Source organism: Aquarana catesbeiana, linkage group LG04 (genome assembly GCF_042186555.1).
Source record: "Aquarana catesbeiana isolate 2022-GZ linkage group LG04, ASM4218655v1, whole genome shotgun sequence".
Taxonomy (NCBI): Eukaryota; Metazoa; Chordata; class Amphibia; order Anura; family Ranidae; genus Aquarana; species Aquarana catesbeiana.
In genome coordinates this window covers 652,476,721-652,499,999 of record NC_133327.1, presented here as the reverse complement: position 1 = coordinate 652,499,999, position 23,279 = coordinate 652,476,721, and the positions used below count along the sequence as shown (strand labels likewise).

At 43.3% G+C, this 23,279-nt stretch overlaps 1 protein-coding gene across 1 annotated transcript in view; it reads left to right on the top strand.

Moving 5' to 3' along the window:
• The window catches only part of LRPPRC (leucine rich pentatricopeptide repeat containing), a 337,307-nt gene extending 321,665 nt beyond the window's left edge, over positions 1-15,642 (top strand). The window contains exons 36-38 of the mRNA XM_073628468.1: positions 1,486-1,570; positions 11,649-11,791; positions 15,458-15,642. Coding sequence (XP_073484569.1) covers positions 1,486-1,570; positions 11,649-11,791; positions 15,458-15,523 — 294 coding nt within the window. The 3' untranslated portion in view covers positions 15,524-15,642. The remainder of the gene's footprint in view (positions 1-1,485; positions 1,571-11,648; positions 11,792-15,457) is intronic.
• The last annotated feature ends 7,637 nt before the right edge of the window (positions 15,643-23,279 follow it).

Here is a 23,279-nt window from a genome sequence, read left to right as displayed (position 1 = left end):
TGGCTTTTTAGTTAATTGAAAATGGTGTTAAAGGTAATGCACTTAGCGTTTTGCGTCCTCCTTTTTCTTCTTTGTGGTGTTTTAGAGTTTCCTCGCTTGAGGAGAGCAGCATCACTGGAAACACTGCCGTAGTATTGGATGTGGGACATACTGAGCGCTAAGAGTTGACTGCTTCAAAGGTGCCTCCATTCTGCTTTCCAGATTCCTAGGCACCTGTCCCTTGCAGTAGAGGAAAAAAATCAAGGATAGAGATGGCATCGTAGAGGCTGGACTTTGCCAGAGCAGTTGGATTGTGATTACAGAAATTATTATACAGACATCAAATGTACACCAATCAGCCATAACTTTATGACCACCTACCTAGTATTGAATAGGTCCCACTTTTGCCACTATAACAGCCCTGACCCATCGAGGCATGGACTCCTCTAGACCTCTATGCTGTGGTATCAGGCACCAAGCGGTAAGTAGCAAATCCTTTTAGGTCCTGTAAGTTATGAGGAGGGGTCTCCATGGATTGGACTTGTTTTTCCAGCAGATGCTCGATTGGATTGAAAGTTGGAGAATTAGGAGGTCAAGTTGTTGTTAAAAAGTCAAACTCTTCGTCCTGTTCCTCAAACCATTTTTGCAGTGTGGCAGGACACATTATCCTGCTGAAAAAAATCGCTGCCATACAGTTTCAATGGAGGGGTGTACTTGGTCAGCAGCAGTGTTTAGGTAGGTGGTACGTGTCCACATGAATAACAGGACCCAAGGTTTCCAAGCAGAGCATTGCCCAAAGCAAAGGCTTGCCTTCTTCCCATAGTGCATCCTGGTGCCACCTCTTCCCCAAGTAATCAACGCACACGCACCTGGCCATCCACACGATGTAAAAGAAAATATGATTTATCAGACTTCCATTGCTCTGTGGTCCAGTTCTGATGCTCACGTGCCCATTGTAGGTATTTTTACCTGTGGATACAAGTCAGCATATACACCCTGACTAGTCTGTGGCTACTCAGCCCCATACACAACAAACTAGGATGCCCATTTTTTTTCTGCTTTCAACACAACTTCGGGGACAGCAAGTTTACTTGCTGCCTAATGCATCCCACTTTCAGATGCCATTGTATCAGGCTATTCAATGTTATTTATCTAACCAGCCAGTGGTCATAAAGTTATGGCTGATCAGTAGCCAAGAACTGCTCAGGCACCAAGATTTATATGAGGGAGTCATTTTTGAGGTAGAGTCCAAATGTAGATGCTGACCCTGGATGATGCCTAAACAAAGATGAGACTCTTCTCCTGTAGAGAAAAGAATGTGACGACATTATTAGGGGGAGTACTGAGATCTTAGGGGGGTAATATATACCTGGAGTTGTTACATAGGCACAATATTGAGCATGCAGCCTTGATACAAAATATAGATCATATCTGATACCAAGTCCACTTTAACTTGTGCAAGTACTTGCACCTGCTAACTTTTAACTTTCTTTAAATATCTTGCAGAACGAATACGTTACCCAGCTGATAGAAACATTGAACGATCCTGTTTACAAGCAAGTTGGGTACAGCTGCCTGATGAAACATTACAGTAAGTGTGTTCTATGGCATGAAACCTTTGTCTGTCTTTCCAGTTTATTACTTTTTTTTTTTTTTCCCACAAAAAAAAAAAAAAAAAAAATAATGGAGATTTCCTTCTCCCAACTTTCAGACAAATGGAACAAAAAAAAATTAATAATTTAGTATTAGGAATCGCAGATGTCCTTGTAGGAGAAATATGGATTCTGATTAATATTACAGTGCAGGACATATATTTTATGCATGCAGAAAACAGGTGATGATATTGAATCATAGTGCTATTTGCAGTGATTGCTGTACAGATCTGGAAAACAGCAGGTTACTCTGTGTTCACTGCGTTATTATTTATGTACATATTTTATGCTGTCATTTGTTAACCGTAGAGGTTTTAGATCCAGATATTGAATCGCTGCATCGTGTTTGTCGTCATGGCAAGTACATATATTCAATATCTGTAAATAAGCATGTGGATATGTACCCGAGCATGGTGTGACTATTAAAGGACTGCTCCGTTTGTGCTAGTAAAGTGAACTCCGTTTGGGCCATGTACAGTAGGGGGTGGCAGGCTTTTGGGTCAAACAAGATCTAATTAATTCCTGCATTCCATGAAAATCAGCCAGTAATATTAGAAATACAGTGCATCTGGAAAGTATTCACAGCGCTTCACTTTTTCCATTATTTACGTTACAGGCTTATTCCAAAATGGATTAACCACTTCAATACAGGGCACTTAGACACCTTCCTGCCCAGACCAAGTTTCAGCTTTCAGCGCTGTCGCAGTTTGAATGACAATTGCGCGGTCATCCAACACTGTACCCAAACTAAATTTTTATAATTTTGTTCCCACAAATAGAGCTTTCTTTTGGTGATATTTGATCACCTCTGCGGTTTTTATTTTTTGCGAAACAAATAAAAAAAGACCGAAATTTTGAAAAAAATAAAAGTTTTGCTTTTGTTTCTGTTAAAAAATGTTGTAAATAAGTAAGTTTTCTCTTTCACTGATGGGCACTGATATGGCGGCACTGACAGGAGCTGATAAGACGGCACCGATGAGGTGGCACCGATGAGGTGGCACCAATGAGCGGGCACTGACGATGGGCACTGATATGGGGCACTGATATGGGGCACTGATGGGTGGCACTGATATTCAGCACTGATAGGCGGCACTGGTGGGCACTGATAGGCGACACTGATGGGCACTGAAAAGGCTGCAAAGATGGGTGGCACTGCTGGGCGGCACTGTTGGGCGGCACTGATAGGCGGCACTGCTGGGCACTGATAGGCGGCACTGCTGGGCACTGATAGGCGGCACTGCTGGGCACTGATAGGCGGCACTGCTGGGCACTGATAGGCGGCACTGCTGGGCACTGATAGGCGGCACTGCTGGGCACTGATAGGCGGCACTGCTGGGCACTGATAGGCGGCACTGCTGGGCACTGATAGGCGGCACTGCTGGGCACTGATAGGCGGCACTGCCGGGCACTGATAGGCGGCACTGCCGGGCACTGATAGGCGGCACTGCCGGGCACTGATAGGCGGCACTGATAGGCGGCACTGATAGGCGGCACTGCTGGGCGGCACTGCTGGGCGGCACTGCTGGGCGGCACTGCTGGGCGGCACTGCTGGGCGGCACTGCTGGGCGGCACTGATAGGCGGCACTGCTGGGCACTGATAGGCGGCACTGCTGGGCACTGATAGGCGGCACTGATAGGCGGCACTGCTGGGCACTGATAGGCGGCACTGCTGGGCGGCACGGATAGGCGGCACTGCTGGGCGGCACTGCTGGGCGGCACGGATAGGCGGCACTGCTGGGCGGCACGGATAGGCGGCACTGCTGGGCACTGATAGGCGGCACTGATAGGCGGCACTGCTGGGCGGCACTGCTGGGCGGCACTGCTGGGCGGCACTGCTGGGCGGCACTGCTGGGCGGCACTGATAGGCGGCACTGATAGGCGGCACTGATAGGCGGCACTGATAGGCGGCACTGATAGGCGGCACTGATAGGCGGCACTGATGGGTACTGATAGGCGGCACTGATGGGTACTGATAGGCGGCACTGATGGGTACTGATAGGCGGCACTGATGGGTACTGATAGGCGGCACTGATAGGCATCCCTGGTGGCACTGGCAGTGGTAAGCATTGGAGTGGGCACTGATTGGCAGCTGCCTGGGTATTGATTGGCAGCTGCCTGGGCACTGATTAGTATTTCCCTGGGGGCATACCTGGTGGTCCAGTGTGGATGGTTTCCCTGGTGGTCCTGGGCGGCTTCCCTGGTGGTCCTGAGTAGGATCAGAGGGGAGGCTGTGCTGATAAACAATCAGCACAGACCCCCCCTGTCAGGAGAGCAGCCGATCGGCTCTCCTCTACTCGCGTCTGTCAGACGCGAGTGAGGAAAAGCCGATCACTGGCTCTTCCTATTTACATCGTGATCAGCCGTGATTGGACACGGCTGATGACGTGGTAAAGAGTCTCCATCAGAGACTGTTTACCTAGATCGGAGTTGCGGTGTGTCAAATTGACACACCGCAACAATGATCGCCCCGGGGGTGCGCAGCGGCTCAATATCCTGCGGACGTCATATGACGCCCAGTCAGGATGTTGAAACCACTTTGCCGCCGTCATTCTGCTATATGGCGGGCGGCAAGTGGTTAAATGAATTATTTTCCTCAAAATTCTACAAACGATACCCCATAATGACAACGTGAAATAATTTTGTTTGAAATCTTTGCACATTTAATAAAAATAATAAAAAGCAAATCACATGTACATACAGTGGATATGAAAAGTCTACACGCTCGTTAAAATTTCAGGTTTCTGAAAAAAAAGTGACAAAGATAAATAATTTCAGAACTTTTTCCACCTTTTAATGTGACCTACAGTATAAACTGTACAAGTCAGTTGAACAACAAAGTGAATTTTTTTTAGGTGGAGGAAAGTAAAAAATAAAAAATATTATGGTTGCATAAGTGTGCACACCCTTAAACTAATACTTTGTTTGAAGCACCTTTTGATTTTATTACAGCACTCAGTCTTTTTGGGGATGAGTCTATCAGCATGGCACATCTTGACTTGGCAATATTAGCCCACTCTTCTTTGCAAAAACACTCCAAATCTGTCAGATTACAAGGGCATCTCCTGAACACAGCCCTCTTAGTACTGACTGCCCTGAAATATTCCTCTTGCACAATCTCCTGAACAGTAATGATGTAAATCCTATATATAGCCATTTGCTCACAGTATATGTACAGTTACGTAGTTCCCAGATGTGTAAGGTTTATCATTTTTTATTTTAAGTTCTCCGCTGTTTTCTATTTTTGTATATTTAAAATTATGTTTAATTAGTATGTAGCACCGTGGTCCTGCGACTCGAGATATGACATTTTGCTCTATTGTATGTCCTCACGTGTAGTAGAATGACAAAGTTTGATTTGCTTAGTTACATAGTTTAATAGTAGGTAATTTTCAATAAAGACAATGGTCCATCCAGTTCAACCTGTGTAGGTGTATGTGTTTCAGTGTCTATAATTATTTTCCATATCCCTGTATGTTGTGTTCTTTCCAAGAGTCTTTTAAAAATACCAATACTCCTCACAGCCACCACCAATTGTGGAGGAGAGTTCCACATCCTTATCGCCCTGACAGTTTAAGATTAAACTGCTTCTCCTGAAGGTTCTCATTGTGTGGCCCCGTGTTCTCATACACTCCCTGAGACTGAAAAGTTTTTTTCTATGTTGGGATCACCATTGAGATATTTGTTAATCTCTATCATGTCTCCTCTCAAGCGTTGCTTCTCCAGCGAGAATAAATTTAGTGCTTATAGTCGTTCCTGGTAATTGAGGTCCTCCAGTCCCCTTATTAATTTTGTTGCCCTTCTTTGGACTCTCTCCAGTTCAGCACATCCCTTCTGAGGGCTGGTGACCAGAACTGGATGGAATACTCCAGGTGTGGCCGGACTAGAGTTTTATAAAGTGGCAGGATTATCTTTTTATCCCTGGAGTATATCCCTTTTTTATGCATGCTAGAATTCTGCTGGCTTTGGTATAGCTGCAGCCTGACATTGCATGCAATTGCTCAGTCTGTCATCTACTAGGATCCCCAGATCTTTCTCCATCCTTGATTCCCCCAGCAGTTCTCCCCCTAGTGAGTAGTGTGCATTTGTTTTTTGCCCCAAGTGCATTAATTTACATTTTTCCACAATAAACCTCATTTGCCATGTAGTTGCCCACTCTATTATTTTGTTCAGGTCTTTCTGTAAAATTTCTGTATCCTGATGTGAAGTTATTGCCCTGCTTTTTTTTTTGTGTCGTTCACAAAAACTGAGATTGCGCTAGTTATCCCTATTCCTCCAGATCATTTATGTATAAATTTAGAAGAATTGGTCCCAAAACAGAACCTTGAGGTACCCCACATACCACTCCAGACCAGTCTGAGTACATGTTGTTTATCACCACCCTTTGGACGCGCCCCTGTAATCAGTTTTTTTACCCAAGAACAAACCTTATGTCTGAGTACAGACCTCAGTTTGTAAATTAAGCATGAAGAAAGTATGAAATTTTTCTCCCATTCTTCTTTGCTGGACCTCTCAAGCTGGTGGGGCGCGTCGGTGCACAGCCATTTTCAGATCTCTCCAGAGCTGTTTAATTGTTTAGTTGTCCCGTAACCACACCTTTGGAGCCTTCGCCCCAGTCTGAGGTCCAGAGCACTCTGGCACAGGTTTTCATCAAGGATGTCTCTGTACATTACTGCATTTATCTTTCCCTTGATCCTGACTAGTCTCCCAGTTCCTGCCGCTGAAAAACATCCCCATAGCATGATGCTGACACCACCATGCTTCACTGTAGGGATGATTTTGGCCAGGTGATGAGCGGGGCCTTGTTATCTCCAGACATGACACTTGCCATTCAGGCCAAAGAGTTCAATCTTTGTTTCATCAGACCATAGAATTTTGTTTCTCATGGTCTGAGAGGCCTTCAGGTGCCTTTTACAGATGGACTGTCATGTGCGTTTTACTGATGAGTGGCTTCTGTCTGGCCACTCTACCATACAGGCCTGATTGGTGGAGTGCTACAGAGATGGTTGTTCTTTTTGGAAGGTTCTCCTCTCTCCACAGAGAAATGCTGGAGCTCTGTCAGAGTGACCATCGGATTCTTGGTCAGTTCCCTGAATAAGACCCTTCTACCCCGATCGCTCTGGGCAGCCTGCTCTATGAAGAGTCCTGGTCTTTCCAAACTTCCATTTATGAATGATGGAGGCCACTGTGCTTATTGGGACCTTCAATGCTGCAGAAATGTTTCTATATCCTTCCCCAGATCTGTCTCAATACAATCCTGTCTCAGATGTCTACAGACTATTCCTTGGACTTCATTACTTGGTTTGTGCACTGACATGCACTGTTAACTGTAGGACCTTATATAGACAGGTGTGCACCTTTCCAAATCATGTCCAATCAACTGAATTTACCACAGGTGGACTCCAATCAAGTTGTAGAAACATCTCAAGGATGATCAGTGGAAACAGGATGCAGCTGAGCTCAATTTTGAGTGTCATGGCAAAGGCTGTGAATACTTATGTACATGTGTTTTTGTTGTTTTTTTTTTAACTTGCAACAGTTTCAACAAACTTCTTTCTGGTCGTCATGGGATATTGTTTGTAGAATTTTGAGGAAAATAATGAATATAATATGTTTTGTAATAAGGCTGTAACATAACAAAATGTGGAAAAAGTGAAGTGCTGTGAATACTTTCTAGATACACTGTATCTATCTTGTAAACTTGGGGTGAAGTACCATAAGTAATCAATCCGCTTGGTTCCCATTGGCATCATCCTGCATGAACACGTAGGCAATACTTGAAGGAAAAAGGAATGTTGTGTATGCCCATGAGAACCACTCTCAAACAAAAATGTATAAAAAATAAAATGTTGTTAGATGATAAAAACAGCAATTAAAACATTTTTGAAGGTGTACAAAGTTACAGTGCACATTGATTTTGCAGATTTACAATCAATTCACAGTTGGTCTACATGTTTTGTGGGGGGGGGCTGCTTTATCAGGACCATATATATATCCATATATACATATCCACTACAATGGATTTGAACTGAAACAAACAAGAATTACAACAGTTTTTATATGTGCCTCTCACTTTTTAAGGGACCAAAAGTAATGGGACAATTGGCTGCTCAGCTGTTCCATAGCCAAGTGTGTGTTATTGCCTCATTATCCCATTTACAAGGCGCAGATAAAAGGTCCAGAGTTCATTTCAAGTGTGCTATTTGCATTTGGAATCTGTTGCTGTCAACTCTCAATATAAGATCCAAAGAGCTATCACTATCAGTGAAGGAAGCCATCATTAGGCTGAAAAAACAAAACAAATCCATCAGAGAGATAGCAAAAACATTAGGTGTGGCCAAATCAACTGTTTGGAACATCCTTAAAAAGAAAGAACGCACTGGTGAGCTCAGCAACACCAAAAGACCCGGAAGACCACGGAAAACAACTGGTGGATGACCAAAGAATTCTTTCCCTGGTGAAGAAAACACCTTTCACAACAGTTGGCCAGATCAAGAACACTCTCCAGGAGGTAGGTGTATGTGTGTCAAAGTCAAAAATCAAGAGAAGACTTCACCAGAGTGAATACAGAGGGTTCACCACAAGATGTAAACCATTGGATTGGTGAGCCTCAAAAACAGGAAGGCCAGATTAGAGTTTGCCAAACAACATCTAAAAAAGCCTTCACAGTTCTGGAACAACATCCTATGGACAGATGAGACCAAGATCAACTTGTACCAGAGTGATGGGAAGAGAAGAGTATGGAGAAGGAAAGGAACTGCTCATGATCCAAAGCATACCACCTCATCAGTGAAGCATAGTGGTGGTAGTGTCATGGCGTGGGCATGTATGGCTGCCAATAGAACTGGTTCTCTTGTATTTAGTGATGATGTGACTGCTGACAAAAGCAGCAGGATGAATTCTGAAGTGTTTTGGACAATATTATCTGCTCATATTCAGCAAAATGCTTCAGAACTCATTGGACGGCGCTTCACAGTGCAGATGGACAATGACCCGAAGCATACTGCGAAAGCAACCAAAGAGTTTTTTTAAGGCAAAGAAGTGGAATGTTATGCAATGGCCAAGTCAATCACCTGACCTGAATCCGATTGAGCATGCATTTCACTTGCTGAAGATGAAACTGAAGGGAAAATGCCCCAAGAACAAGCAGGAACTGAAGACAGTTGCAGTAGAGTCCTGACAAAGCATCACCGGGGATGAAACTCAGCATCTGGTGATGTCTATGCGTTCCAGACTTCAGGCTGTAATTGACTGCAAAGGATTTGCAACCAAGTATTAAAAAGTGAAAGTTTGATGGATGATTGTTAATCTGTCCCATTACTTTTGGTCCCAAAATGCCTGCATTTACACGCACATGAATTTTAATGGCATCCCAGTCTTAGTCCATAGGGTTCAATATTGAGTTTGCCCACCCTTTGCCGCTAGAACAGCTTCAACTCTTCTGGGTAGGCTGTCCACAAGGTTTAGGAGGGTGTCTATGGGAATGTTTGACCATTCTTCCAGAAGCGCATTTGTGAGGTCACTGATGTGGACGAGAAGGCCTGGCTCACAGTCTCCGCTCTAATTCATCCCAAAAGTGTTCTGTTGGGTTGAGGTCAGGACTCTGTGCAGGCCAGTCAAGTTATTCCACTCCAAATTCGCTCATCCATGTCTTTATGGACCTTGCTTTGTGCACTGGTCCAAATCATTTGATCATTTGGGGGAGGGGGATTATGGTGTGGGGTTGTTTTTCAGGTGTTGGTCTTGGCTCCTTAGTTCCAGTGAAGCAAACTGTTAAGGTGTCAGCATACCAAAACATTTTGGAAAATTTCATGCTCCCAACTTTGTGGGAACAGTTTGGGGATGACCCCTTCCTGTTCCAACATGACTGCGCACCAGTGCACAAAGCAAGGTCCATAAAGACATCGATGAGCGAGTTTGGGGTGAAGGAACTGGACTGCCCTGCGCAGAGTCCTGACCTCAACCTGATAGAACACCTTTGGGATGAATTTGAGTGGAGACTGTGAGCCAGGCCTTCTCGCCAACATCAGTGCCTGACCTCACAAATGTACTTCTGGAAAAATGGTCAAAGTGGAATTAAAGTGGAACTATACTCTCTCAATCAACATTGACTATTTTTAATCCTTATCCTGCTGTCATTAGTAAATTGATAGGAAAGTATATCATATTAAATAGTTTTAAACTTTTTTTTTTTTTTATTTCTCCAGTTACTTCCTGGTTTCCATGCCTAGGCAAATGATGTCATACATCCCAGGAGTCTTCAAGATAGGAGGAGAGGCTTTCTCAGCTAAGCACACCCTCTCCTGCCTGTGTGCCTGACCTAAGGGCAAGTGGATTCCAGGAAGTAAATGCAACATGAATCTGCCCTTACTCAATATGGCCATGGCCAGAAATGCAAGGGGGGGTTTTTCATAGTGATTTTTCAACAAAATAAAGTATGAAGGCATGGATGGGCGAATTTGCTTTGAATAATAAAATGAATTAGATATCATTTTTAGTTTGTGATGCTCAGATGAAGTGTAGTTCCAGTTTAAAAAATTGGATTTTTGACTTTCCTAAAAAAAAAAAAAAAAAAAAAAAATGTTTGGAGTATATTCCAGGACTCGGGTCCATCGCCTCTGTTCCTTTAACATTACTTCTCATTACTTTCTATTTAACTGAGGATTACTGGGATTGATATACTAGGGCTGTCCTTACAACTTTGTTTGCCAGTATTCAATCACCTGAAGGTAAATGCATAACCCAATAATCCAAGACTAAGATCCTGTGTTATGTAATGTACTAAAAAAAAAAAAAAAAAAAAAAAAAAAGCAAAGGGAAAAAAAGAGTTTACAGGCAAGTCAAAAATTCTTTTGCTTGCAAGACAAAAAACAATGTGTGTCTTGCTTTGATATCTTAGAGTGGTTCTAAAGGCAGAAGTGTTTTTTTTTTTTGTCCTAATGCATCCTCTGCATTAAAGTGATTGTAAAGTCTATTTTTTTTCCTATAAAAATAACTAACATGTTATGCTTACCTGCTCTGTTGGAGTGGATTTGCACAGGGCTGCCCAGATCCTCCTCTTCTCGGGTCCCTCTTCTGTGCTCCTGGTGCCCTCCCTTCTGTTCAGTGCCCCCACAGCAAGCAGCTTGCTATGGGGGCACCCGAGCTGAGTCACAGCTCCCTGTGTCCATTCAGACACTGAGCCCTGACATGGTCCCGCCCCCTATCTCTCCTGATTGGCTAGCTGACTTTGAAAGCAGTGGCAGCCAGTGGCGTGGCTTCTGTGTCTCAGCCAATCAGGAGGAAGAATCTTGGAGGGCTGAGACACTCGTGGACATCGCTGGACAGAGAGGGACCTCAGGTAAGTATTAGGGGGGCTCCTGCACACAGAAGGCCTTTTTATTTTAATGCATAGAATGCATTAGGATAAAAAAACCTTCTGACTTTATAATCCCTTTAAAGTAAAAAACCTATGTGCAGCAGCCCCCATAACACTTACCTGATCCCCATCTCGATCCAGCGATGTTGCACGAGACAATCGGCTGTCCAGGACTCTCCTTCCTGACTGGCTGAGACACACAGCCAGCGCCATGAACTGCTGTCAATTAAAATCAGTGAGCCAATGAGAAGAGAGACGGGGTGGGGCCAAGCTCCGGCTCTGTGTCTAAATGGACACACAGAGCAGTGGATAGGCTCAGGTGCTCCCATAGCAAGCTGCTTGCTGTGGGGGCACTTGGCAGGAGGGAGGGGCCAGGAGTGCCGGCGAGGGACCCGAGAAGAGGAGGATCTGGGCTGCTGGTGCAAAACCACTACACAGAGCAGGTAAGTATGACATTTTTGTTAATTTTAGTATCACTTTAAGTAATAAGAGTTCTCAAATAAACCAACCACTTTGCAGAAATGTAAAAATTGCTCTGGTCCATAAGGGGTGTACAGATGTGAAAGCGGAAGAGGTTAATAGAAAAATTCAGTTTTTTAAGATACCACCTTTAATGCTATAATGTATTTTTGTTTTGCCTTTGTTTTTCTTCCCCCCCCCAGTCTTCACCAAGAATTTAAACGATGCACTCGCTTTGTACGAGGGAATGAAAGCCGAACAGATAGAGCCAGACAAAGACTCCTTGAAACAGTTGGCAGTCCGTCTAAGAGATGCAGGCAAGCCTGTCCCTTTCCCCGAACCCCAAGTGAGTGCTTTCCAATTATACACACCTCTAAAGATTGTATGTGAATGTTCAGCCTCCTCATAATAAACTCAGCACTGTTGCTCTGTCTAAAAGGGTAGAAAAAAAGTTGTCTACTTAATTACACGGGGATTAAATCTTGAGCGCAATTTCTCTATGGGATGCGATGTTCATGTGAAGTGTTGGCGGCTCAGAGCTGCAGGATTAATTTAGTTATACTCTCGGGAGTAGATAACCTTCGCTGGATTATTGTGTTAAAAGCATCAGATACGATCAGCCCCACATCTGCAGGTCATATTGAAGGTAAAGCTTCACCCACAATCCACTGGGGCCGCTATCTCCATGTTGTGCGGCTTGAAAGGTGGTTTTAATCCTTTATTTTTATTGACCACTAATTGTTTTTGTGTTGTTTTTTTTTTCGCTTTTCTTCTTTTCTACAAAACTAGCAAAAGCGATTTTGTTTTATTTATATATATAAAAATTTTATTTATTTTTTTTTTTTCATGTCACCTGGCTCTTTCAACTCTTCAGAGGCATGGAGGCACTAAACGTCATTTTATTTTATTTTTTATTTTTTTTTATATAGAAGTGTAGGAAAGGGGAGATATAGATTAACAGTGACATTCAGAAGCCAATTGTATGTGTTTTTTCGGGGGATTTAGATAATGCACCATTATTTTGCACACTTAAAAAAAAAAATCTCTTACCAGTTTTTAGATCCTGGAAGACAAATACTTGATATGACTTTTACATTTTTAAATGCTTGCTCTTACGTGTTTTAGCTATTGTGACAAGTATTGAGATCTGCAGATTAACAACTAGATGGAGCTATGTATTTGACTCAGCCTTATTCAATCTCCCTGCTCAAAGACAACATGCAACTAACTTAAAAAAAAATTGCAGGCAACGGCACAAAAAAAATTCAGGTATTTAAAATGCTTATCTGCAAAGTGTTTGCTTTGTACACTATATTGTCAAACGTATTGGGACGCCTGCCTTTTCATGCACTTAAATGGCATCCCTAGTCCGTAGGGTTCAATTTTGAGTTGGCCCACCCTTTGCAGCTATAACAGCTTCAACTCTTCTGGGAAGGCTGTCCACGAGGTTTAGGAGTGTGTCTATGTGGATATTCGATCATTCTTCCAGAAGCGCAGTTGTGAGGTCAGGCAATGATGTAGACGAGAAGGCTCTGTTGAGGTAAGGACTCTGTGCAGGCCAGTCAAGTTCCTCCACCCCAAACTCGCTCATACATGTCTTTATGGACCTCACTATGTGCACTGGTGCGGAGTCATGTTGGAACAGGAAGGGTCCATCCCTAAACTGTTCCCAAAAAGTTGGGAACATGAAATTGTCCAAAATGTCTTGATATACTGACGCTTAAGAGTTCCCTTCACTGGAACTAAGGGGCCAAGCCCAACCCCTGAAAAACAACCCCACACCGTAATCCCCAGGTCCATAATAACATGGATGAGTGAGTTTGGGGTGGAGGAACTTGAATAGCCTGCACAGAGTCCTGAGCTCAACCCGGGAGACTGCGAGCCATACCCTCACGTCCAACATCAATGCCTGACCTCACAAATGGGCTTCTGAAAGAATGGTCAAACATTCCCATAGACACACTCCTAAACCTTGTGGACAACCTTCCCAGAAGAGTTGAAGCTGTTATAGCTGCAAAGGGTGGGCCAACTCAATATTGAACCCTACGGACTAAGACTGGGATGCAGTTAAAGTTCATGTGCGTTTAAAGATAGGCGTCCCAATTGTCCTTTTGACAATATAATGTACTTCAAACTTCCTAGGAAATTTGAATACCTCTGAAGAGGCAGTTCCCTAGCACAGTCCCCTCATTCCTTGCACGCTGCCTTCTCTGGGAGTGTCTAATTACTGTCTATGCTGGCCTAGCTCCTCTGTTCCTCTGAACCAGGGATATGTAAGTCAGCTACTCAGACTGTATGGGAATGAAGTACTGTGCCCACCGCTGTGAGTACTGACCAGGAAGGGAGTTTGTCTATGCTCCAGGCAATGGTAGAGAGCAACTAGGTGTCCCAGGAGCCGCACTTCAAGTCAGGACCTGCTGTATGATGGTGAATGGCAGTGTCAGCGTCAGCCTGGACCCCGGCCAGGCCACGTCCCCAGCTTGTTTCACTCCGCACATGGGAAGCTTACCATGACTAACCTCTGGTGGCAGAGTGAAACGTGTTGGGACGTGGCCTGGTGAGGGTCCAGGCTGAGACTGCCATTCACTATCATACAGCAGGTCTTGATAAATGGCTCCTGGGACACCTAGTCACTCTCCTCTGCCCCTCCCTACTTATACATTTATGTAATAGCCGAAGGAGACGTGATAGGGAATACTTTACAGTGTTGCTTGAGTGGCAGCTCTGATTCTGTTGGGGTTGCTGATATGACATGCAGCAGTAGTCTCAGGACTTTTGGATATCTATACATGGGATTCTTTTTCAGATAATACACATGCCTAAAATACATTAATGCACATGTATCATTGGCAGGACTGTTGTTTCAAACAGTTCACATTAAAATAAAAATACTCTATGCAGTCCATGAACACTATTCCATAATTTTAAACTAATCTGATTATAAAAACATTTATTTATGCTTCTCCCATACCTGTAGGCCTTTTGTGAGTTAAAGTGGATGTAAACCCAATGTCATCCTTTCTAAACTACTGCCATAGGGGTTATCTATAAGGATATACATGCCTCCTGCATGTATCTTTACCTGTCAAATGTCTCCCCTCTGTCTGTTATGAGACCCGAAAAACTGCAGATTCTGTGGGTGGGTCTGTTATCTGGAGCTCGGTGGGTGGAGTCTTGATATCAGTAGACTCCCCGCCCACCTCTACACTCTCCGCCCACCTCTACACTCCCCCTTGTCAATATGCATTTTCTCCTGTGTATTTCTTACACTGAACTTCTGCTATGATCTCTAACATCCAATGAAAAGACAGGAAAGTAACCACATGACTTCAGCATGCCAAATCATGCTGAGGTGTGGAACAGCCAATCCTTGCAGAGCTGCTGAAGAAAAGAGTGGGGGAGGGAATTAAAAAATAATGCATGTCTTAGGCTAGTGCACGAGATGTAAATCACCTGTCACTCACAGCAAGGGGGAGGATTTGACAAAGTTTTTCTCTGTTTGTCAAGTTTTATCTCACTGAACAATAAAAGAGGATTGCTCAGAGATGGATTAACTCTGTGTGGCAAGACTGGGCTCAAATGATAGGAAATCTTATACTCTACATTATGACATCAAAAAAAAAATCGGGTTTACATCCACTTTAAACCTGCCCCAAACACTTCTGATATTTTTCCGAGCTCTGTCCTAGGATGGACCAGCCATTAGGATGAGTGCCCCCTGTGGGTACAGGAGTGAGGAGCAAGCTCTGTCCTTCTGAGCCCCGCTCATGCGCAGCTCTATCTCTTGTCGCCGCAGATGACTTCTGCAGCCACAACACACTCTTTCCCCTTGCAGCTGCTGAGCTCACCTGTTCAGTGGAGAGCTTGAGGCGTATGGGCAGGGCTTGGAAGGATGACAGTGCTACTCTGATTGGTTAGGAGTTGCTACACTGTGCAAAATATCACGTCATTTATGCCATTGTATTTGTGTCATCCGCTTCTCTCTTTATGATTTCTGTTTGATTTTTTCCAGGATTCTGTACAGTCCTCCAGTGAAGAAGAAAGTTATACATCCAGTCCATCTGATGAAAAACATTAGTTTGTCTTTTTTTTTTTTTTTTCTGTATTTTTTTTAAAGGCGTTTTTTTTTTTTTTTTTCTAAAATGTTTGTGCAAAATCTGTGAGCCAAATAAGTTAATGTGATAAATTAAAAAAGGGTAATTTTATCTGAGTGTGTGTTTCTCTTTATTGTTAGAGGTAGATACAGAAGTATAGTTAATGCCATTTACATTAAACTAATAAATCAAACACATTCTTCTATGTTTTATACACTATATTGGGTGAAATGTGCAGCGCTAATGTGATCATATAAACCATAACAAATAATATGAGTACAAAAAACGTGAATAATAAATGATGTGCTCAAAAATACTCCAAGCAGTCCTCTATTATGACATGTGATGTCTATAAACAGGAACTTGGACGTGTGATGTCCAAAAAAGAGAAAAGTCAGTGACAAGCTTCAATCATGTGTGATGATAATCCTCAACCCCATGTGGATATAATATAGTGACAGTCTTTAACTTCAAATATATATGATGTAATTACAGTTGATAGTAGATCCACCACCAAAGACACCAGAAGCTGCTTACCAGAGGGATTGAACTCAAATAGGTGTACCCCTAGTGAGTCAATCAAGCTTTGTGGTATAATATACCAAGGGGATCAGATGCTCTATCCAGATATGACCTCCAGATGGACCTCCGAACAGGTGTAAGGTATGGATGGACTCAGTAGATATAGGCTATCAGCCCCACCATTAAAAGAAAGAGGAAGGCATATAGCTTAACTCCCTATGGAAATTTTAATACATGAAATGCAAAGGAAATACACTCGCGTGATTAGCAGTAAAATCAAGCGCTTGTATAAAAGAAGACAGTGGTCTCAGCATATCCTCCCTAGGGGCCAAGCCCAACCCCTAAAAAACAGCCCCACACCATAATCCCCCCTCCACCAAATGATTTGGACCAGTGCACAAAGGCCCATAAAGACATGGATGAACAAGTTTGGGGTGGAGGAACTTGACTGGCCTGTGACCTCAACCAGATAGAACACCTTTTGGATGAATTGGAGTGGAGACTGCGAGCCAGACCTTCTCGTCCACATCAGTACCTGACCTCACAAATGCGCTTCTGGAAGAATAGTCAAACATTCCCATAGACACACTCCTAAACCATGTGGACAGCCTTCCCAGAAGAGTTGAAGCTGTTAGGGCTGCAAAGGGTGGCCCAACTCATTATTGAATCCTACAGAATAAGAGTGGGATGCCATTTAATGTCATGTGTGTGTAAAGGCAGGTGTCCCAGTACTTTTGGTAATATAGTGTATAAGCTTGTGAACAAGACAAAAAATTGTACGTGGGGTTAAACATTTTTCAGGTTTTCATAATTGAGTGTGGGAAATGTCTCTAATTGTGACAAACAGAATAAATAAGTATGCTCATGTGAGAAAAGGTTGACACATCAGTTTATCTCATTCATACAGCACAGGACACAGGCTGGATATTCATAAACCCTGGGTTATAGGCTCATATATTCAGGTGATTGGACACTGGAAAAGCTTTAATGGACATGTAGAAGCAGTGCATTTGGATCGGTTTAAGCTCTGTAAAATCTTAGGAGTATAACTTGGTCATTGGGTGCAAGACCAGGTGTTAAATCACTATTGCCACCACTTGCACTTAGAGCCCTTATAAGCCACGAGGTCTTCACTATAGGACGATTTATACCTGGGCTGCAGTTTACTAATTCACAAACAGGTCTACCCTATTTCTGCTTCCCACGCCATAAGTACCCCACAGGTCAATACCTTCACTGATAGAAAAACTGGACACCAGGATCAAGGGAACCATGAAACTTAGGCAATCATTCGCTCTGTCAAAGGCATGCAAAACACTTAAAACACTCAGTGATGATGCTTCCCTTGCAACGGAGCAGGACCCAATTTTAACTCTGGTCTCTGCATTTGATTCTAACTCTATCTTAGGCACGCAACAAGAGGCCTACCTGACCAAGGCAGATCTTCTCAGACAACTATCAGCTTTAATACAGCCATCTCTGTCCAGGGCTCAAAAGCTCCAGGCCCCTTCTCCACCCTCTGTCTCTACCAAGGTCAGAAACTGAAATGCCTGCTCCAATAGACACAGACATTAAGGGAAATGAAAAGGACCCAGAGGCGGTGTTAGAGAAGATTTGTCTTCACCAGGCTTCTATACACTAATATTAGGGCTTTACGCAATATGCTTGCCGACGTAGATATATGCTCACTTCTGCAGTGGACAAAAGCCTCAGCATTGTCACAGTTGATTCTTTTCTGTCTCACCATGCACCCTTGGATACTAAGAAACCTGCTAAATATAAAAAGGCATTCCCCATTCATGAACAAATGGAATAGGCAATTTATGACCATTAGGCTAGTCCTAAAAAAAAATTTCACCCCTCCAAGAATTATTACCGAGCTCTATCTAGTGGAAATAAGTTCACAAAAAAGTGTACTGTTCTAGTAGTGGACCCTGCCATCTCCGTCTCAAACATCTTACTGTACCTAGAGAAGGTGTTTCTTCATTTAAACATTCTGACAGAAACATTTCTTAAAGGCTTTCTTTAAGCTTGCCCAGCTATGCAACCGGCTGTTGCTGCAATTTATGTTTGTCAGACCACAGAGCAATAAACCAATAGGACCCGGTCTTCCAGTACTGAACTGTGGCAGAGCACTTACAGACAATGGGGTTTGGTAAGGCACCTGACCAATTAATCAAATAGGTCCTCCTTCCACAACAGAACGCACCAAAACACCCTTTTTTAGGGGTTTTGATCTCCTCCAAAGAGTGCCCATCACCAACTTCAAACTTCATCTTTAAAGCCAACTCGGCAAGACTTGGAAATAAAGCCCACCCCAAAATCCTTACTCACAATAAAGGGGTGACCTCACTCCTAACAGTTTTCCTTTCTCTGTGACACAGATATGTCAGACCTGTGGTTTCAAAGAGGTACAAAATGGAGTCTCAAACCCTTTTCTCAGCGTTTTATTCTCTCAGACCAACCAAAATTTGCTCAAGGGCAGTCAGATTTGCAAACCAGACATTTTGCTGATTGTCCGTCCTGCAACATGGATACATTGAGATTCAGGGCTCTGAATAGAGTACACCAGGGTGGTGACTTTGACAATTTTGTCCTTCGCTCGGAATCTCGATTGATTTATACACTGAGGGCTAACCATGCCCCAGGCCTTAATGGGTTGATTAGTTATGCTCTTTTTCTTTCCAAATGAGTTTGTATAGACATTATTCCAACTTTTTTGGTCTTTTCCTCTTTCCTCTCGCCCATTCTCAAGGCCACTTGTTCCATCCTACTTCTCAGTCCCTGGCTAAACAGCATAGCTATTGAAAACAAGTACTTAAGGGGCATGGGTATCTCTGACTCTGTCATTCCCACATTACTTAAAGCCAGAAAAAACCCTTCCAGAAAGATATACACCTGGAAATCCTTTGTCTGGCTCTGTGCCTGGCATTCTTACTTGACCAGAACTTGGTCTTAAGTACTCTTGTCCATCTTGTTCCAGAAACTTCTGTTTTTGCTTTGCCACCTTATCAGTAACCTATAGCTCATTGGGATTTTAGTCTGGTTCTCTCTGCCCTGCAGAAACCACCCTTTTAACCCATCCGGGAGCTCTCTTTGGAGGATCTCTCGTGCACGGTGGCCTTTTTAGTGGCTATGACATCTGTCAGATGTGACCCTGAGCTAGCAGCTCTCTTGTAAGGAGCCATTGCTGACCTGCCTTTCTACCAAAGTCTGTATCATCCTTCCACTTTAATGAAGACTAAGTTCATCCCTCTTTGTGCCCTGCTCCTTATCACCCCCAAAGAGATTGCTCTTCGTTGTCTGGACATTGTCAGAGCTAACAAAGTTCCTCTGAAAGCCACAACTTGTATCAAAAAGACAAACTCTTTTTATCCTGTCGTCAGAGCCCTGCAAAGGGCATCCTGCTTCAAAATTCACTTTTGCCAGGTGGATAAATTCATCTCAAGAGCTTACACTCTAAAGGATAAAACCCTTCCAGCCTTTTTATGTGCCCACCCTCCAGATCAGTAGGCGTACCTGGACATCAGGCCTCTTGTTGCCCAGCTTTGTAAGACCTCCTCTACCAGGTGGACTTCTAAGCCTCTGCAAATGCAGCCTTCGGACACAAGGTTCTTGCAGCAGCACTAAGTTGGGTCTTTTGACCCTTGTTAGTTTTGTTTGTCTTGTTACCCACCCGTCTCATTCTTTGGTGATGTTCCAGGGTCTATGAATATCCAGTCTGTGTCCTATACTGTACAGTTAAGAAAAAAGGCATTTTGACTTGCCTATAAATTCAGTACAGCACAGGACACAGGCCACCCTCCCCTCTGTTCATGTGTTACTCTGCATTGCTTGCTAAAAACTGAGGTCTCTCAGATTGGGGTATGCCCAGGGGGGGTGTCCAGCAAAGCTTTGCTAATGTTCAGTCACCTGAAGGTACGGTGCCTTGAAAAAGTATTCACACCCCTTGAAAAGTACCACATTTTGTCATGTTACAACCAAAAACGTAAATGTATTTTATTGGGATTTTATGTGATAGACCAACACAAAATTGCACATAATTGTCAAGTGGAAGGAAAATGAAAAATGTTTTTCAATTTTTTTTTACAAATATGTGAAAAGTGTGGCGTGCATTTGTATTCAGCCCCCCTGAGTCAATACTTTGTAGAACCACCCTCCGCTGCAATTACAGCTGCAAGTCTTTTTAGGTAAGTCTCTACCAGCTTTGCACATCTAGAAAGTGACATTTTTGCCCACTCTTCTTTGCAAAATAGCTTAAGATTAGATGGAGAACTTCTGTGAACAGCAATTTTCAAGTCTTGCCACAGATTCTCAATTGGATTTAGGTCTGGACTTTGGGCCATTCTAACAAATGAATATGCTTTGATCTAAACCATTCCATTGTAGCTCTGGCTGTATGTTTAGGGTCGTTGTCCTGCTGGAAGGTGAACCTCTGCCCCAGTCTCAAGTCTTTAGCATACTCTAACAGGTCTTCTTCTAAGATTGCCCTGTATTTGGCTCCATCCATCTTTCTATCAACTCTGACCAGCTTCCCTGTCCCTGCTGAAGAAAAGCATCCCCACAACATGATTCTGCCACCACCATGTTTCATGGTGTGGATGGCGTGTTCAGGGTGATGGTCATTAGCCAATGCGTCCTATTGGGTAATAAATTTAAAAGAGCGAGCAAAAGTCCTGGATGGCTTAACTCCAATGTAAAAAAAAAAAGGCCTTCAAAAAAATACAAGGTTGATGGATCATCATCAGCATTCAGACTTTATAAAGAATGCAACAATAAATGTAATGGCGCAATAAGGACGGCTAAGATAGAACATGAAAGACACATAGCGGAGGGGAGCAAAAAAATCCCAAGAAATTATTTAAGTATGTAAACAGTAAAAAAGGGAGGACAGACCATATTGGCCCCATATAGAATGAGGAAGGACATTTGGTTACAAAGGATGGGGAGATGGCAAAGGTATTGAACTTATTCTTCTCCTCAGTCTTCACAAGGGAATCGAGGGGCTTCAGTAACCAAAACTGCAGTGTTTATCCTCATGACACATTACAGGAAGCACGTTTATGGTTAACAGAGGACAGAATTAAAATTAGACTTGGGAAACTTAACATTAATAAATCACCGGGACCAGATGGCTTGCACCCGAGGGTACTTAGGAACTCAGTCAAGTAATTGCCAGACCATTGTTCCTAATTTTTACTGACAGTCTAATGACTGGAGGTACCAGCTGATTGGAGAAAAGCCAATGTAGCACCAATATTTAAAAAGGGCCCAAAATACCTCCCTGGGAATTACAGAGCAATTAGCCCAACATCAATAGTATGTAAACTCTTGGAGGGGATGATAAGGGACTATATACAAGATTTTAGTAATGAGAACAGTATCATTAGCAGTAATCAGCATGGATTCAAGAAGAATCGTTCTTGCCAAACCAATCTATTAACCTTCTATGAGGAGGTGAGTTGCCAGCTAGATAAAGGAAGGCCCGTAGATGTGGTGTATCTGGATTTTGGAAAAGCATTTGACACAGTTCCACATAAACATTTACTGTACAAAATAAGGTCTGTTGGCATGGACCATAGGGTGAGTACATGGATTTAAAACTGGCTACAAGGGCGAGTTCAGAGGGTGGTGATAAATGGGGAGTACTCTGAATGGTCAGGGGTGGAAAGTGGGGTCCCCGAGGGTTCTGTGCTGGGACCAATCCTGTCTAATTTGTTCATACAACGACCTGGAGGATGGGGTAAACAGTTCAATCTCTGCATTTGCAGACGATACTAAGCTAAGCAGGGCAATAACTTCTCCACAGGATGTGGAAACCTTGCAAAAATATCTGAACAAATTAATGGGGTGGACAACTACATGGCAAATGAGGTTCAATGTAGAAAAATGTAAAATAATGCATTTGGGTGGCAAAAATATGAATGCAATCTATACACTGGGGGAGAACCTCTGGGGGAATCTAGGATGGATAAGGACTTGGGGGTCCTAGTAGATGATAGGCTCAGCAATGGCATGCAATGCCAAGCTACTGCTAACAAAGCAAACAGAATATTGGCATGCATTAAAAAGGGGATTAATTCCAAAGATAAAACGATAATTCTCCTGCTCTACAAGACTCTGGTCCGGCTGCACCTAGAGTATGCTGTCCAGTTCTGGGTTCAGTCCTCAGGAAGGATTTACTGGAAATGGAGCGAGTACAAGGAAGGGCAACAAAGCTAATAAAGGGTCTGGAGGATATTGGTTATTGGAGGAAAGGTTGCGAGCACTGAACGTATTCTTTCTGGAGAAGAGGTCGCTTGAGAGGGGATATGATTTCAATTTACAAATACCATACTGGTGACCCCACAATGGGGATAAAACTTTTTCGCGGAAGGGAGTTTAACAATACTCGTGGCCACTCATTATAATTAGAAGAAAAGAGGTTTAACCTTAAATTACGTAGAGGGTTCTTTACTGTAAGGACGGCAAGGATGTGGAATTCCCTTCCACAGGCGGTGGTCTCAGCGGGAGGCATCGATAGTTTCAAGAAAATATTAGATAAGCACCTGAACGACTGCAACATAGAGGGATATACAATGTAATGCTGACATAATCACACACATAGGTTGGACTTGATGGACTTGTGTCTTTTTTCGACCTCACCTACTATGTAACTATGTGCAGTGTTTGTTTTTCGCCACACGTAACTCTTTGCTTTTAGGCCAAAAAGTTTAATTTTGGTCTCTTCTTCCACATGTTTACTGTCCCCCACATGGCTTCTCACAAACTGCCAATAGGACTTCTTATGGCTTCCTTTGAATAATGGCTTTCTTTTTGCCACTTCCATAAAGGCCAGATTTGTGGAGTGCATGAATAATAGTTGTCCTGTGGACAGATCCTCCCACCTGAGCTGTTGATCTCTGCAGCTCCTCCAGAGTTACCATGGGCATTTTGGCTGCTTCTCTGATTAATACTCTCCTTGCCCGGCCTGTCAGTTTAGGTGGACAGCCATGTCTTGGTAGGTATGCAGTTGTGTCACACTCTGCATTTTCAGATGATGGATTGAACAGTGCTTCGTGGGATGTTCAAAGCTTGGGATATTTTTTCTTATAACCTAACCCTGCTTTAAACTTCACAGAACACAGAGGGCTTCACAGAACAGCTGTATTTAAACTGAGAATAAATTATACTCAGGTGACTTCTGAAGGCAATTGGTTCCACTAGATTTTAGTTAGG